Here is an 18,544-nt window from a genome sequence, read left to right as displayed (position 1 = left end):
TTACAATGATCTCGCACTAAATTAATTGTCTTGATTTAAAAAAATTGGTCATGATTTACTTATTAAACGTTTGGTTGAAGGCTTTCTTTGTTTTAGGTTTGTATTCCTTAAACTAATTTTAGTAATATAAGATCAAGTGTGGTGTCAGTTATGTCAAAAGAAAATAATTATCTAAGTACCACATCAAGCATTCTAATTATTTAGCCATATGTCACTAATTGGAGGAATTAAGCACTAGTCATTCTGACATCAAATGATGCAATTATACACAAATCCAAAGCGCACTTATAGAAATATATTATGTGTCAATTTGCAAAAAGTTTAGAGGGGATAAAATGTTTTGATGTCACTATTAAACAAAATCTATAAGTGTTACCTATTCTTAAAGGCGAAACTTTATAGCAAGATATGACTATGCAATTGTTGATAACTAAATTGCACAACATGCCATGACACATTTGTTGATAATTGGAATTACAGTCACCACACACAACGACACATTTTTTATAGTAATTTATTCGATATGGCTTTTTCCTCCTACCTCATTTCTTTTCTCATAAAATGTAGACAAGAGTTGAGCTCATAAATTAGGCATATTTGTAGCTATTTCAAGCTATTACAAATTGCAAACAAAACGAAAACATCCTGTCAAACAATGTAATTTTAAATTTAATCTCTCAAACACAAGAGGTTGGGTAATTGTCCTAAGGAGTTATGGTTTTACTCCATTCTTTTAATCCAATCCCTCCACATTACTCAAAGCTGTAATTCTTCTCCTGATTTTGTTTTCCCCTCCATACAAAAGAAATCCGTCCCTGTAATTGTCCAAGTCCTATACAATAAGGGGTGAGAGAGAGAGAGAGATGGGTATAGAGTGTAGACAAGCATTTTGAGGGTTGGCCTCCCCTTTTCACCCTCTGTGATTGATACGTACCTCAATTCGCTCCGACCCTCTCTCTCTCTCTCTCTCTCTCTCTCTCTACCATTAGAGCTCCAGTGAATGCAATCCTTATAGAAGAGGATATATACATAAGGGTATACCCAGAAGCTAACGAGGCCATAGCAATCAGGTTTGAGAGCATCGATTGACTTCATTTTATTGTAACGCATTTTGGATTGGTGAGTTTCTCATCGGGGGCTTTGGATTTCTGTATATTGTTGAAGTCTTAATTTCTTGTGCTATGTATATAGACTGATTTCTGGACCAGCAATTTCGTGAGTGAGTTGAGAACTAGGGTTTTGTTTGTTATATATAGGGTAAAGGACATTCGTCTAGGTCTGTTGTTCTCCTTCACTGGCTCATTGATTTGGATTTTTGAGGTTGAGGGAAAGGGTTTCTGTGTCTGCGTCCATTCCATCCTTACATTTGACTTCGAGTGATTGAAGGTGAATGGTATTGGTTTAGTAGTGGTTATGGGCATCAAAGTTTGGAGCATTGGCATCATTTGATGGTTTAAAGATTTGGGTATTTGAATTGACAAGGTGTTTGCTTCGGGGTTTCTCTCCGATTCTGAATCCTGGTACTTGAGGTTATAGGGTATTGGCCTCTGCGTGCAGTAACTGGTTTAGGAGTGCTTTTAATCTGTGAGGGTGTGTAAGTGTAGGTGATTGAGATATGAGTCGGAGGGTTCGCAGGAAGGTGGCAAGGAAGGGGAAGGATAAGGTGGTTTTGCCTAGTTACCCTGAACTTGAGGATGAGGGTTCAAGTTTGGATCAAAAAGTCGTAGTGGATTGGACTAGATTACCGGACGACACAGTGATTCAGCTATTTACATGTCTGAATTATCGCGACCGGGCAAGCTTATCATCAACCTGCCGTACGTGGAGGGTTTTAGGTATTTCTCCTTGTTTGTGGCAATCCTTGGATCTTCGTCCTCACAAATGTGACGCCACCACAACCGCTTCACTTGCCTCTAGGTGTGTGAATCTTCAAAAGCTCAGATTTCGTGGAGCCGAATCTGCTGATGCAATAATTAGTCTTAAGGCTAGGGGCTTGCGGGAAATTAGCGGCGATTACTGCAGGAAAATATCGGATGCTACCCTCTCAGTGATAGCGGCTAGACATGAGGCACTTGAGAGCCTCCAACTTGGGCCAGATTTCTGTGAAAGGATTACCAGCGATGCCATCAAAGCAATAGCTATTTGTTGTCCTAAACTTAGAAAGCTAAGGCTTTCTGGTATACGCGACGTTGATGGGGAAGCTATTAATGCTTTGGCTAAGCATTGTCGGAATTTGACAGACATTGGGTTCATAGACTGTCTTAATGTTGATGAGATAGCATTAGGAAACGTTCTATCAGTTCAATTCCTCTCAGTTGCTGGAACGACTAATATGAAGTGGGTTTTGGTATCACAGCATTGGGGTAAATTACCAAACTTGACAGGGCTAGACGTTTCAAGAACTGATGTGGTTCCCACTGTTTTGAGATTGCTATCATCCTCACGTAGCTTGAAGGTCTTGTGTGCATTGAACTGCCCAGCACTTGAGGAAGATTCCAGTTTTTCCAACAATAAAGGGAAATCATTACTTGCCCTGTTTACCGACATTTTCAAGGGGTTAGCTTCTCTATTTGTCGATATTTCAAAGCAAGAGAGGAATATATTCTCCGATTGGAGGAATTTGAAAAAAAAGGATAAGAACTTGGATGAGATCATGAATTGGCTTGAATGGATCTTATCTCATTCACTTCTACGGATTGCTGAGAGCAATCCACAGGGTTTGGATAATTTTTGGCTTAGCCAAGGTGCAGCGCTGTTGCTAAGTTTGATGCAGAGCTCACAAGAGGATGTCCAGGAAAGGGCAGCCACAGGACTCGCAACCTTTGTTGTCATTGATGATGAAAATGCTAGCATTGATGGTGGAAGGGCTGAAGCAGTTATGAAGGATGGTGGGATATGCCTTCTTCTAAACCTTGCAAGATCATGGCGGGAGGGGCTTCAGTCAGAAGCAGCAAAGGTGATATTTGTGGTGCAATTGTCTGGTCGTTGTGGTTTAATCTGCTGTTCTTGCTTTTTAAGTAAATTTGGTCCAGCCCAGTCCAAAAATTGTTTTCTGTCCAGTGAAACAGCGGAAACGTTAGCGTTTCCAAGGATGTTGAGATGGAATGATAGTGAATCCCAAAATTTGAATTTTTCTAGCAACAAGAACCGAAACGCACTGAAACATGTCGAAAAATTCCAGGAAATATGCCAAAATATGATATTGAGTTGTTTCGACATCTATTAGAAATTTAGAATATTTCACGCAATAACATTTTCATACATTCACAAACTTCTTTTACATTTCCCTTCTGTTTGGGCTACACTTTTGAGATGTTTCTAAAATGTTGTTCAAATGTTTTCGAAACATTTCTGAGCTAAGAAAAACAAATTTTTGACTCCTGGTCCCAACAATACTTATTTTCTTCCTTACATTCAGATGGGGCACAATTCATTGAGTGTCAAATAGACTTGATCTTTCTATTTTTCGTCACATTTTTCTTTTTAGAATTTATTTTCACATGCAATGGCAAAAATGTGGTTCACTTCCTATCTTTTGGGAGTGTAGGCTATAGCGAACTTGTCTGTGAACGCGAATGTTGCGAAAGCTGTTGCAGAAGAAGGAGGGATCAATATTCTTGCGAATTTGGCTCGTTCAATGAATAGGTTGGTCGCTGAAGAGGCTGCTGGAGGACTATGGAATCTCTCTGTTGGGGAAGAGCATAAGGTTGTTTGTTTTTCAAATTTCTCATATATTCTTGACTTTCAGACTCTACTTAACCAGATTTTCCTTTGTAGGGTGCCATTGCTGAAGCGGGCGGTGTAAAAGCTTTAGTTGATCTAATATTCAAATGGTCTACTGGTGGTGATGGAGTGTTGGTATGTGCTTTTGTATTGGTTACATGCACACCCACTCTTTTTGAAAATGCGAACTTCGGTCCTTGGTGTTTGTGTTATCTTTGGTCTTTTTTGAGTTCTTAGGTTGGAGCGGGACACTTGGATTTTTATGGCATATTCGAGGAATTTGATTCTTTATTGAGAGACTTTGTTATTTATCTTTCTTGGGCCTCAGTATCCGCTCCTTTTTCGAAGTGGTACCTTCATTTTGCTTTCTAGTGATTGGGGGGCAGTATGTGCCATGTAGTTTAGTGGTTTTGTGTTTTTTTGTTTGATTTTCCTTTAGTGGACTTCTTTTACTTTTTCTTTTGCCTTTGTTATCAATTTTTCCTTTGGTTGCCGAGCAAATAGAAAAAACAAGTTTCATTTTACAACCTCATCCTGTTATGTGATAACGTAAGTGAGGTTCAATTTGTGTTTTTTTTTTGTTTTGTTTTCAGGAACGTGCAGCTGGTGCATTGGCAAATTTGGCAGCTGATGACAAATGTAGCATGGAGGTTGCAGTGGTAGGTGGTGTACATGCTCTGGTGATGCTAGCTCGGAACTGCAAGTTTGAGGGAGTGCAAGAGCAGGTGCAATAGTGTGTAATATTATGTAACTTATTTTTTATCCGGTATCTGTAAGTCCATACTTGTAAGACATAAGTTTGGAACAAAAAGATCGATATTCAACTGAAGACCTTGGGGGCAAGATGCATAATTTTGTAAATTAGTAACTTTGGTGATTAGATGTTGTGGATGTGGACCGTTTGACTTTTGCAGTTTTATTAAGATAGATGCAAGATCTATAAAAAAAACCACTGGGGCTCACAGTACTGTTCAGCGGTTGGTGACTTGGTTCTTTCAAAATCAGTTGATTCTTCTGATTGTGATTTTTTTTTCCCCGCCACTCTACTTGCTGAAGCTTAAGAGCAACTCTCTTTACAGTTGGTAATTTAGGCTTTCATGCAAGTTGCTTCATATGAAATACCCCGCAAATAGTTCTCCTGCACAATAAAGAGTCTGATCGAATATAGCTTAGTAATAGTACATTGTCCTGCTAATTTTTCTTTTCATATTTTCCGGTTTAAAAGCTGATCTGTTTCTTTTTCCCACTGGGATTATCCTACCTTGTGCGTGTTCCATGTGATTACTCTCGGATTTCAAATTTGCATGGGACTAACCTCTTGATGTTTACTATTCATGGCAATGTTAAATGTACTTGCATTTTCTGAATTAGATTTCTGAAAAATTTGAACTCAGATCCATTTGTTGTGTTAGAGTTTAGGTAGACCATATGTGAAGTCTCCCATGCATAACATATACTTTTATCCAGTCCAGTGATACATCATTAACATCCCTTCTGGTTATTTTCCAGGCTGCTCGTGCTTTAGCTAATTTGGCTGCCCATGGGGATAGCAATAGTAATAATGCTGCTGTTGGACGAGAAACAGGTGCCCTTGAAGCACTTGTGCAACTTACAAGGTCTCCCCATGAAGGTGTCAGGTAGTTTGATTGAGAACTAGAATTTGATGAATTGTATCAGCTGCTCTAAAGGCTGTTGGATACATTTATTATAAGCTTCATGATTCCACCTATTCCTCTTAAGGGTTGATTGAAGTGAAAAGCCCCACTATGGTTGTTATGCATGAAGCACTATAAATAATGGGGCGATCATTGAAAATGATAGAGATTAGAGATTTACAACCATATCAATTTGTGTTGAGTTTAAGTACAATCTTTGTTCATATAGCATTTCAATCAGATACACCTTGCAAAGTTACTTTTGTTGTTTCTAGTTTTTGGGGGTTTAGTATTGTGCCTGTCCTCTGGGCATCCTTATCATATCACAACCACTGATAAAGTATGATGAATTAACAGCCCAAGCAAAGAGACATTAGAAAAAGGATCTTATGTGTATCGTTTGTTGGCCTTTTATTATTTATCATGTTTTCAGTTGTGAGCCATAAATTTTTTCATGGTGCATATGTCGCCTCAGTAACCTTTTTAACATTTACAGTGGAACAAGTATTAGGTGCACTTTATGTGGCGAAAGCTTTTGCAGAAAATCTGTTCATAGTTTGCTGAGTTCTTCTTTCATAAGGTCATAAAAGTAATACTAAGATTGTGTGGTTGAAAGTTTTCTTGTCTTTGGTTCAACTCTTAAGATGTTTCTTTCATAGTAGTTGCACTAATTAAACCATCTTGCATGGTGTCTATGTTTTGGGAATAATTGTGCTTGCAACAAATGAAACCTGAGATATATTCATGTTCTCCATTATTAGCCATTAGGAACATATTGGAATAAGCACTTAAGTAACATGGATTGAGATAGAAGAAAAGATATCCGGGCATGTTGTTCAAGTAGAATCAGGTTCCTTTATATATTAGCGTAGGGAAACTCAAGTGCAGCCAACCTCAAATAGTTAGGCGAAGGCTTTTGGGATGAGTTGTGTATGACCCTTAATCAAGTTGGACATTGGAAGACTATATCCAACCTGAAATGGTTAGGACAAGGCTTTGTTGAGTTTGGTTTAGGCTTCAACGGCCTAGAACAAACATTTGGCCTTCCCTATTGGAAGTGAAAATTACAACTTGCATGCCAATATTTTCCTCCGTGTCATTGCTGAGTTATATTGTTATGATACCCATTGTCCTTTCAATTTTAATTCTTTCACTGTTGGAAGGTAGATAATGATTATCATAAATGCCGCTGTTTTCTTTCATAAGTTTTCTAATGGGTCTTTTCTTTTTACCATCATTTTGTATTATGCCTCAATCAGGCAAGAAGCTGCTGGTGCATTATGGAATTTGTCATTTGATGATAGAAATCGAGAGGCAATTGCAGCAGCTGGTGGAGTTGAAGCCTTGGTACGGTGTTCTCTTTCTCACGCCTAAATCTTTTCTGTTCACTGTATTTCAAGGTTCTGATGGAACTTCCTAGAACTTTGGATGTGTGTCATGAGTAAGTATGTCATATTGTTACAAATGGCTTGATAGGGTTCAGCAAGTAAGTTTATCTTCCAAAATAGTCTCATACCTCTTTTTCTAGATGGACAACCCTGACATTCCATAGGATTCTTCAGCAAAACAAAAAAGGAAAAGGAAAAGGAAAAAAGAGTGGCAGAAAATATAAGAAACTCGAACCCTTGCATATTGGCAACTGATGTTACAAAGAGTTGGGAGTGAATTTTGGGGGAGCGTATGTCCAAGCGTCAGAACCCCTACATTCCATAATTGGAAGTTGGGAATATGCATCCTTAATTCAGTAATCTAATTCTCTTTGCTTTTCGATCCAAAAAATTATAGTCATTTGCCTCAGAACCAGATTTTGCCTTTTCTAGACACGCTTCACTCGCTTTTCTACAGGTGTTAGGGGTCGAGTTATTGATGTGAGATGGATTGAGAGTTCTATTCACAATTCAGAAACGATTCTTGTATACATTTTACAGAAATGTAAAATCAAAGTAGGCGATAAAGTAAAAAAAAAAAAAATCTCTTTGAAAAAAATTATATAAAGAAAAAAAGGAGGTTCTATGAGAAAGAATCGAAAAAATGACCCGAGAGATTTACTTCTTGCTGAAGAATTATAGCTAGCGTCAACAAAAGGAGGGGATATGTATTACTATTAAGAGTTAGGAAATGTACTCTTCTGTAGCATGAGCTTATTTGTCCGCATGCATCGTCCAAAATTGGAGGATCCAAGTATCTTTGGCACATGGGAGTCGGACACATGGTACCCTTACTCTTGTCATATCAGTGGATCAAGGTTGCAAACTTATGGTTGGAAATAGAAGAGTTTGTGCGACATGGTTGCGAACAATATTGAGGAATCTTATCCACATAATACTTGTTTGTTTGTGTTTGTATATGCTCAATCGGGCCGGATCTGTGAAATGCATGTTCCTGTTCATGTTCGCCTGTGCATGCATTCACCCATGCATGTGTGTTGTATCATACACGGACAATGGTGCTATTATGTCTACATATATGCATTCATGGGTGCATTTATGTACCCAAGTTGCCTTTGGTATGTGCATGTTAGCTGCCTGGAACCAATGCTACTGGTCATTGAACTCGTCCATCTGAACTGAATTGCATGTAAAGAAGTAATATTGGTGGCTTATAATGACATGCTTTATTAACTGAATGTGCAAATGCGTTTGCCTACAGATGTATTTATGTACAAGGCGATCTTCTGAGTTGGGAAATCATGTAACTGCAAACTTTATATTGCTGTCAACATAGGCAGAAAATAACCATTTGCTTTTATACTACATTGGGTTTATGCCCCCATTCGCTACTTCTTCACAGTACTTTGTTCATCTGGGGAGGTACTCATGAATGAGATAATTATTTCCAATTCTTGATGTACATCCTTTTGTGCCAATATGGCCACAGTTTTGTTATATGTTGGAAGTATAGTATGCATGACTCCGTGCCTAATTATGTCACCGTGGTTTGCCTTTGCATTTCTGAAGGAAAAGAATGATGCTATGTGAGATTGTGTATTGGGCAACAACCTTTTTGTCCTGGCTTGCGGAGTCCTGCATGTCGTAATTAAAATAATAGCAATTACCGTTACAATCAGAGTTAAGTTTGCCAAAAAAAATTCTTGGATCAATAGTAATTAAATAGAACTGAATTCCTCATGTAAGGTGCAACAAACTTCTGTACTTCTGGCTTTGCTTTCTTTAAACATTACTTACGCGGAGGTATTAATTGATCGGACACGAAGTTCTATTGTATTCTTCTATGGTGGCAAGGTCCATCATATGTTTTCCTTCTCATGTTGGTTATGTAGGTTGCTCTTGCACATTCCTGTTCAAATGCCTCTCCAGGTCTTCAGGAGAGGGCTGCTGGTGCTTTGTGGGGATTGTCGGTATCAGAAGCAAATAGGTTGGTTTTAAAATTCATCATCAATATTTGACGAAAAAAGTTGTCGTTGTCATGGTAGCAATTTATAGCTCCATTTAATGTGCTGCATAATTTGGTCCTATGGAACTGTACTTTTCTTGCGTTTTACCAGTTTGTTTCTAAATGGAACTTTTCTTACATGAAGGAGTTTTTAACTACGGGCGAATGTGGTGATCACAATAGTCCATAGCAATGTATGGAGTACCACTCCATGTCCCGCTAATATGTGCATCTTTAACTGATAATCTGGTTACTATTATTTGTGTATCAATTCTTGTCTTGGTGACTTAATGGCTTCTCGGGAAACTTGAAAAATGGCAGAAAAATACAGGAACATGGATTCAAATTGACATCCGGTTAAACAGAACTCCCCACTCAGATCAATAGAAAAAACAATACTTCCCATGTTTACAAAATACTGCCGTGTGCACAGACAACACAGGTTTTGCAACTTGTTTTCTGGCCCAATCTAACCTCTGTACCATGTGAAGTAATGCTGCGTTAGTAAGAGGGACGGGAAATTGGAACATTATGTTTGATGAAGGTATGTGTTTGGTTTTGCGGGGCCAAGAAGGAAAGTAAAGGAAGTAACTGTTATACGAATACTCTGATACAGAGTAAGAACATGATGTGATTTGAATGTAGAACGTCAAGAAAGGCTGATTCGGGATCAATATGCCCCTCATTTCCTTCCCTTCCACTTTATTTCCTAATGATGATGAACTTTGACATCTCGTCCTTCTCCTTCCTCCCACGCTAGGGTCTTCTACTATGGTATACAGATTCAAAACCTATCTAGCTTATCGATAATGGTGTATAGTTAGGCTTGTTTTGGAAAACTGTGCCATCATTTCCTTAGTTCATCATGACAGGCTCAAGTAGTCCATGGGTGAAGTGTTTCCAACTTCCCTTGTCTTTTTAATACTCTCTAAAGCCTCTAAGAACTCGATCATAAGCATCATGTTGGTGAGGTTAGAGGGTGCTTGATGTAACCTTAGCTTTAATGCATTGGTGGTACGTTAAGTAATCTATACGGTCTGATTAGAGGAGCGAGGATGTTGGTTTTAGTTTCGAGCAATACCATTCCTTTCTGAAGCAGCATGGACTCTTTTGTTTTGTATCGGTAAGTTCTTAGATGTGATGTAGTCATTCTATGCTAGTTATAGTCGTTTTTCATAAGCTTTGCTTGGTTGTACCTAGCTAGCGATGTATAAATGTGATTAGCTTGACATTATCCTTTATCTTAATCTTAGGTTTTCATTTTGGTAGTTTGATCATTTTAAAGAATAGCATTGTACAGAATGTAGCTCTCGTCTGTGTTGGGAAAATTCTCTTAATCAACTATCCTTGGATTTGGTTGAATCATTTTGGTATCTGAGAAAACTTGCCCGGAAACCTTGCCAGAACCCCAGACACCTTTCCCTTCCTGGATCACTCAGTTCCGTTGGTTTTTGACAGATCTATCACAAAAAATCAAACCTGGACTCTACGTCGAACTCGTCCCATATTACTCGCACTCACTAGCAACAAATTCAAACCCTGATCTATTTGAAAACCCTAATCTGTAGAAACCCTTGGTTTGTTTGAAAGACATCGATCGAGCCCTAATCAGCCTATTTCAAACTTGTATCAAGCTAAGAAACTCTCTACGAACCCTCTATGACCAGATTCAAATCCCAAATTAGTATTTTAAACCCTAAATCAACAAACACCTAACTTGTAAACCCTAGAAATGGAATTCCAGGTCCATTTGAAGCCATAGATTGCTGTTTTGAAGTCCAACCGCGATGGTGCGTAGTGTTCTAGCACAATGCGAGTTCAAACCAATGCTTGACTTTTGATTTGGACTTCTCTGCTACACCTGCTTCACGCATGTGATCTTCAGATCTGGTTGTCTATTTGTCTTCATAGGGCAAAGATTTGTTCAGTTTTTGCAAATTGTTTTGTTCATTACTGAGTTTGGTTGAGGGTTGACTGAGACTCACTGAGTTGGTTTGAGTGGGTCTCTAACTGAGTAAATTGGGCCTGATGTTGTTGACTTCGTTGTTCATTTGGAGTGAATTGATTGTTGAATGGCTCATAGAGCTAGAGGAGGTAGAGGTAGAGCTAGAGGATTTGTGGCAAACAATGGAAATGGTTTTGGGTATGACAACCCAAATCGTGACTGGATTGAGATTGAATAATTGAGACAAGTTGCTACCCTTAGGGAGATGGTACAACGTTTACATGTGCCGACTGAAGGTAGTGGAGGTTTTGAGAACTCTCAAAATCAATTTGAGAATCCTTTTGGTGATCCGAATTGGCAAAGGCCTTGTCCTTCACAATGCACCCGTAGTTGAACAATATCAAAATTGAGCTTCCTGAGTTCAATAAGAGCCTCAGTCTGGATGAGTTTGTTGATTGGTTGAACACCCTTGGTAGGGTGATTGATTATTGTGATGACTCCAAGGAGAAAAAAAAGGTTAAATTGGTGTCCATACACCTTAAAGGAAGAGCTTCTGCTTAGTGAGAGCAAGTAAACTTAGGAGGCAAAGTTGAGCAAAGGCAAAGAGTAGAGATTGCGAGAAGAATAAGAAGCTCAAGGAGCAATTCTTGCCTTTTAATTACATGTAAAACCTCCATAATGGGTTGCACTCTCTCAAGAAAAATGAGAGTGTTGAAAAGTACAAAGAGGCATTCCACAAACTTGTTGCTAGAGTTGATTTGAATGAAAATGAAGACCAAATGGTTGCAAGGATGGTAAGTGGGTTGAAATCTTCAATCCAGGATGTTATTGACCTCCATTTTTTATGGACGGTTTCAGAAGCTTACAACCGAGCCCTGGTGGTCTAGAAGCAACTAAGCCGAACATTTTGAAGTCTGGGCAACCAATTTCAAAGGGGTTCTAAGTTTGGGCAGCCTTTCTACACGTATTCTGAGACTGAGTTATCTTACAATGATGACAAGAGTGGTCCTTCCTGGGTTGGTGAGCGAAAGCTGTAGCCCTAATCAAAATCAGCTTCAATCAAGTGCTTTAGGGGCAAGAAATCAACCGCAAGTGGGGGATCAAATTCTTTAAGTGGGGGAGCCGGGGCACTAGTCTTCGGATTGCTAGAAGGCTTCCGGAAGTCGTAACAAGGCAATTTAGTGAAGAAATAGTGGGCAAAGTTGTGATGATGAAATTCTCGCGTGTAATGACATCACATGTGAAGAGATTGGGGGTGAGTTTGAAGATTAACGTCACACATCCCCCAAGAGATTGACGTCATATAGTGGTTGCGCTCCAACATATTCTACACTACTTGCAACATTGGGGGACATGTTTGCATGATTATATATTGATAGAGGGAGATGGGAAAATGAGGTATCTCAAGAGGCAGTGGATAAGCATCCCCATCCTCATACACTTTGTTGGCTTAAGGGGGGTAATGAGGTCAAGGTGACCAAGAGGCACTTGGTGTCCTTTTCTATTCGGCAAAAGTACTTTGATGGGTCTTGGTTGATGTGGTGCCTATGGATGCTTGTCATATCCTAGGTCTACTTCCATCTGTCTGCTCTTTTGGACTTTGATCCGTCTTACTGCCGATACCCTTCTTGTGATCGTCGTCCACCGGTAAGACTTGGTTTCACCAATACTTGTTTCTTTTCTTCATATCGTTCCTTTCTGTCTTGTATACATACTTACTTTGAACCCAGGTTGTACGAAGAAGCTTGTAATGGTCCCAATTGGGTGCATGCCATGAATGATGACTTAGCTGTTCTTGCCAAAACTCACACTCAGGAGTTGGTTCCTCTGCCCACTGGAAAGAATCTTATTGGATGTAGATGGGTCTACAAAGTGAAAGACTCATTCTGATTGATCTTTAGAGCGGTATAAAGGAAAAGGCCACTTTGTTGCTAAAGGTTTCTCTCAGGAATATGGGATTGATTATGATGAGATTATAGCTCTTGTTGCCAAGATGTCTACTGTTTGTACTTTAATTTCTGTGATGTGCGTCGCTGGCCTCTCTTTCAGTTGATGTTAAAAATGCATTCCTTAATGGGTTTCTATCTGAAGAAGTATATATGCGCCCTCCTCTAGATTTCTCTCATCCCTCAGGCCTCGTTTGTTGTCTCCACCATGCTCTCTATGGTCTCAAGCAGTCTAAACGTGCTTGGTTTAATGTTTTCAGTCTGTTGCTCTACAAATTAGTTTCGAGTCTAGCACCCATGATTCTGCTCTTTTAATTTGCCACGATTGTTCTCCTACTTCCCTATGAGGATGACATGATCATTACATGTTCTGAGTCTTCTGACTCTACTGCCATTGGAGAGGAGAAACTCCTGTTGTTTTGTGGGTTTGAGATGAAAGATTTGGGCCCTCTTCATTATTTCCTTGGTATTGAAGTTGCAATTGCTTCTCATGGCTCTCTTATCACAAACTTAATATGCAAATGAAATGAAATGCTCCATTGTGCTAATCTCCTTGATGATAAGGTTGTTGATACTCCTATTGGTGATCCTACGCCATATCGCGAGCTTGTTGGTTGCTTGGTTTATCTTACTGTGGCTCATCCTGATATTGCTTATGCGGTCCACATTGTTAGCCAGCTGTTTCGGCTTCTCGTTCTACCCACTAGGCTGCTTTGTTAAGCATTTTACATTATGTTCATTGTACCATCTACCAGTGTTTACTGCAATCTTCCACCTCGAGTTTGACTCTTCGGGCCTATGCTAATGCTGATTGGGCAGGGATGTATCTGACAGGAAGTCCACATCTGGTTTCTTTGTTTTTCTGGGTGATTCTCTTGTCTCCTGGAAAACAAGAACCATGTTATTGCTGGCTCTACCACTGAAGCTGAATACTGTGCTATGGCTTCTACTACTTCTGAAATAGTTTGGCTTCGATGGCTTGTGTCTGATATGGGTGTTTCTCCCTAGTCTTCCATGCCTATTTATTGTGCATTTGTGATAATAAGAGAGCCATCCAGATTGCACATAATTCAGTCTTCCATGAGCAGATGAAGCATATCAAGATGTCAACATGTCAAACATGCACCCATTTTGTATCCCTTTTGGGAACTTTCTCTCTTTTAAGCAGTCTATCCTTGGATTTGGTTGCATCAAAAGGAATCGGTTGATGGCCTCAGGTAGCACTGTCATACCTTCCAAATAATCCTGCAATCCGCCATCGGTGCTTGTTTGCCACGAGCATATTCAAATCACTAGATGGTTAGATCAGCAATGAAACAAAAATAAGATAGAAGATGGTTGGATCACCAATAAAATAAGCTATCCGCCATTAGTTTCTTTTGACCTTTCCTTTTGTAGTCATTGTCATGTACTCCTTCCATCCCAATTTGTTTGTTCACGTTTTCACTTTTAAGTGCCCCAAAATGTTTGTCCAATATGAGTTTGACTTGTTAAAATTTTCTTAATGCCCTTTCTCTTTTAAAAAATAATGCATTGGAGAATATGCATTCTCATTTATTGCTACAAAAGTGAGGGGCATTCTTGGAAAATCAAACTTTTAAAGAGTAATCATTGTGTTGCCTTAATAAGTTGGCGTTTAAAAAATGGACAACCTATTGGGATGGAGGGAGTAATTCTTTATCATGCTGTCATGGATAGTGATTCTAATCTAAGTCAAAAAAGTAACTTATTACTTTTATTTCTCTTCACACTTGTAATTATATCTTTTGTTGTTTCTGATCAGCATTGCTATTGGACGAGAAGGAGGGGTTGCACCTCTGATTGCACTCTCACGATCTGAATGTGAAGTAAGTATTGAATTTACTCGTTTTTGGTTTCTAGTTTTGGTTTGCTATACTTTCTTGTGTGGAAATTTTCTTTTTGGCTACTTTTAGTTTTATTTTGACTCATTGCTTTTGCATGTATCCTTAAGTCAATGTACCTAGTATATAGAACTGTTCTAAATGTGCCACATAGGCACTTGTTTCATTGTGTGATTGATAAAGTAGCAAATAGGGATGGTTGTTTGCTTACCACACCTCTAGTTAGGTTTGTCATTGAACAGTTGGAGTCACTGTTTATATTTACTCTTTTGCTTCTGTTGGGATATGATATACATTGAATTGGCATATATCAGTATTTAATGTTGAATTCTATTTTTGTCCACCGTCTCATAGAGAGCAGTATGGCTTATGACACGTAAATTTTATGTTTATAGAATAACTTCACGGTTTTCTGTAATCTGATGGGCTTAAGATATCTATGCTCCCATTCTTGAGAAGAAGCGGTTCCATTAGACAAGATGAAGTAGAAGTGTCAGAGTGAAGTAAGGCCCACTGTGTTTAAAGGCACTTTTGGTTTGGTTAAGAACAACTTTTCACCCTTTGTTCCTTCAAGCTTTATTGTTTCGGATAAAAAAGGTTGAGCTGTAGCTTTCTTTTACGATTAATACTCTTTGCCGGGTAGATTAGCTTGTGTCGCCCTATGAGTCTATGACTGAGTTCTTCCCCACGCTGTGAGCTTGAATTTGATTTTCTTACACTCTCTTTTATAGGATGTCCATGAAACAGCAGCTGGAGCTCTTTGGAATCTGGCTTTCAACCCTGGTAATGCTTTTCGTATAGTGGAGGAAGGGGGAGTTCCAGCCCTTGTTCATCTTTGTTCTTTGTCAGCGTCTAAAATGGCACGCTTCATGGCTGCATTGGCATTGGCTTACATGTTTGATGGAAGGTACTGGATCTTGTTGTGGATTTGTATCGTAAGACTCTTAACCAAATACTGTGTTCATAGAACTCATTTCCCTCTTTCCTGTCTTCTCAGTACTTTTAATGAGTATGCATTTTTTTTTTTTTTCCCTTTTCCATTGACAATGTTGTCATGGCAGGATCATTTTTATCCTTTCCTAACTGCCTTTAGTGCCCTTTGAACAATAACATTGGAGTTCTAAATAAATTTTGTGTTCTTGTGTTTTGTTCAATGGTTTGTCGATCTATTTTCCCGTTGTTTACATTTGTGCCTGTTGTGTACAGAATGGATGAATTCGCACTGATAGGTACTTCATCAGAAAGCACATCCAAAAGTGTAAGCTTAGATGGGGCTAGGAGGATGGCCTTGAAGCGCATTGAAGCTTTTGTCCTTACATTTTCTGATCCACAAACATTTGCTGCTGCTGCTGCGTCATCAGCCCCCGCTTCATTGTCCCAAGTAACAGAATCGGCTCGTATTCCTGAGGCAGGTCATCTGAGATGCAGGTTCTCTCTCTCTCTCTCTCTCTCTCTCGCTGGTATCAGAAACTTTACCTGTACTTATTTGCTCCTATTAATGTTAATTTTGCATACATCCTACATCTAGAAAGATTTGATATTTCCCAAATTACCTCATCCTGTTTGTCCATCGTTGTACATTTTGATGCGCCCAATTGTTTTTCCTTCTTGAAAAGTCACCAAAGTGTGTGTGTGTGTGTTTTTTTTTTTTTTTGGGGTAAATTCACCGAAGTTTTTTCTTATGGTATTCCCCTTTTGGCATTCTCTGTTTAAATGAATTGATGATCCCAACTTGAATTGGAAGAAACTTTTGGAAAGTTGACGTTCATTGAATGCAATTATTGTTTTACCCTTGATAATTTAGACCACCTAAAATGACAAACTAGGAGTGAAGTAGTTCTAATTTGTTTCTGTTCTCCAACTGTAGCTCTAGTGGACAGGATCTTATTGTATTTTACTTTAATGTATGGGCGAGACAGATGTTGTAACCATTTGGAACTCTGTAGTGAGAAAGATATCAGTATTCTGGAAATTTTCCTAACATGGAACAACAATAACGAGTAATAAGGAAAGGTTAACTGGCAGAATAAAGTAGAAAGTTAACCCGTAACATACATAGTAAGCTATGAATCTATGATATCATGGAAAACTGGAGACTCCCTGAACTGGTTATGCCATTTTTCCCCGCCAGATATGAAGGCTGAACAAGAAAACTGAGATTGTTTAAAGTTCCTAGTTTTCTCCCATGTTTCAGCTCTATTTAGGACTCAGATACTTTGTTCTTTAGAGTTTTCTGTCATCTGCTATATGAAATACTTTTATGATCTTGGGGATTTCAGTAATGACAATGTCTTCAACGTTTCAAATATCTCTCTTCAGCCCCCAGTTCCTTGGCCTTTTTAGCTTGCAAAATAAATGATTACATCAGAAAGAAGACAAGGCTTATTTGCTTTACTTAAAATCACTTATTACTCTGTAAGCTTTTCTTGGAATTCTCTGATCATCGGACTTTATCTTTTTGCCCTTGTTTTTGTTTCTCAGTGGAGCTGAGATTGGAAGATTTGTTACCATGCTACGAAACCCATCTTCCATACTCAAGGCATGTGCTGCATTTGCCCTTCTCCAGGTATCTGTATTCTCTCTCTCTCTCTCTCTCTCTCTCTGTGACCCGCGCGCACACAGAGTATAGGGGTTACAGATATTTTGTTCCGTAAGGTTCGCTCGGATGTCTTTCCCCACGAGTTTAGTCAAATTAGCCTCTACTACGAAAAACTAAACATAAAACGTCTACTTTTGAACTCAAATTTTTTTCTCAATTATCAAAAAGTTGAATTCTAATTTGTATTTTTCTGTTTCAACAATGTGAGATAAGATCACCTCGGCATTAGATTTTATGCGAGAATACTATAGTGATGCCATTATTGTACTTTTATATAATTTTGTATTTAGCTCAATGGGATCAACCTGAGTCACTTATTCAAAGTTTGTCGATGCACATTATATACATCTTGTTAGTTTCTATCGATTGGCTCAATTGACCCCATACTCATCCACCTAGCACTGCTCTCTCTCTCTCTCTCTCTCTCACACACACACACACACACACACACACAAATGCTGGAAGTTAAGACCGAGTCATTTGTCTTGATCATTTCCCTTGTGTAATGAAATTGGACATGCTTATGTGGAAAGATCCCTGTGTGAATCTGTTCTTTGAATTGTAGTTCACTATCCCGGGTGGGCGGCATGCAGTGCACCATGTGACCCTTATGCAGAATGCTGGAGCACCGAGGGTTCTTCGTGCTGCAGCTGCAGCAGCAAATGCCCCACTTGAAGCCAAAATCTTTGCAAAAATTGTACTTCGCAATCTAGAGCACCACCAGACAGAGCTTAATTCTAAAGAATAGTTGAGCAATTGCAAATAACTCTCTCAACCAGACTTTGTCAAAATGGAGACGTTTGAGCTGCAGTTAGATTCCATTGGTTGGACAGTGCTTTGAAGCCCTGTAGGAATGTGTCATTGTGTAACCGCATTCCGAAGAACCAAACAATGCCTATGGGTAGTTCTGCCCAATTCTTGTAACCCTGCATAGGTTTGTGTGTGATTTTTCCTTATCTATTTTCATAATCTGTTTGATCATAAAAATGACAAAAGCGATGTTGGTGAGTGAGTCAAAAGACTAGCATCTCGCCAGTTTTGTGTTTTTGTATTTATTTTGACAGTACCTTCTGTATAATAGTATATGTAGAGATGTTTTCGAGACTTTACAAGGCTTTTGACTCAGTTTGGCAAGTGTTACTCCATGCTTAATGCTGAATTTTGATCTCTGTTGAATTATGTTGGCTGAATTATGTTTTTTCCCCAGAATTCACAAAAGATGTTTCTGATATCATACTAAAATTTGTACGTCATTGAGAGAAAGCGTAATTTGAAGAGATTTGATCCTGAGGTTTGGTGCTGTGGTGTCCAATGCTATATATACCGCTAGCTCGTGTTAAGCTCTTTCTTTTTGTTCATTTCTAGATTCAAAGAGGCATATTGGTGTGTCCATCTGGTCAAATATTGATCTATGTGATATA

At 38.9% G+C, this 18,544-nt stretch overlaps 1 protein-coding gene across 3 annotated transcripts; it reads left to right on the top strand.

The window, feature by feature from the left end:
* Positions 1-793: 793 nt before the first annotated feature.
* Positions 794-18,257, top strand: LOC131325218 (protein ARABIDILLO 1-like). 3 transcript variants are annotated; one of them, XM_058357364.1, is made up of 13 exons: positions 797-1,070; positions 1,257-2,956; positions 3,548-3,706; positions 3,778-3,858; positions 4,317-4,448; positions 5,233-5,360; positions 6,638-6,725; positions 8,659-8,753; positions 14,446-14,509; positions 15,256-15,431; positions 15,731-15,952; positions 17,006-17,090; positions 17,689-18,257. In XM_058357364.1, the coding sequence occupies exons 2-13, from the start codon at positions 1,616-1,618 to the stop codon at positions 17,869-17,871; spliced, it is 2,754 nt and encodes a 917-aa protein (XP_058213347.1). In that variant the 5' UTR covers positions 797-1,070; positions 1,257-1,615; the 3' UTR covers positions 17,872-18,257. The 3 variants fall into 3 exon arrangements, with proteins under 3 accessions (XP_058213333.1, XP_058213347.1, XP_058213339.1); XM_058357356.1 differs by having other exon boundaries at positions 797-1,119; XM_058357350.1 differs by having other exon boundaries at positions 794-2,956.
* The last annotated feature ends 287 nt before the right edge of the window (positions 18,258-18,544 follow it).

The sequence above is a fragment of the Rhododendron vialii genome, chromosome 1a (genome assembly GCF_030253575.1).
Source record: "Rhododendron vialii isolate Sample 1 chromosome 1a, ASM3025357v1".
NCBI lineage: Eukaryota > Viridiplantae > Streptophyta > Magnoliopsida > Ericales > Ericaceae > Rhododendron > Rhododendron vialii.
The sequence above is the reverse complement of the archived record's forward strand: the minus strand, read 5'-3'. Positions and strand labels throughout refer to the sequence as shown.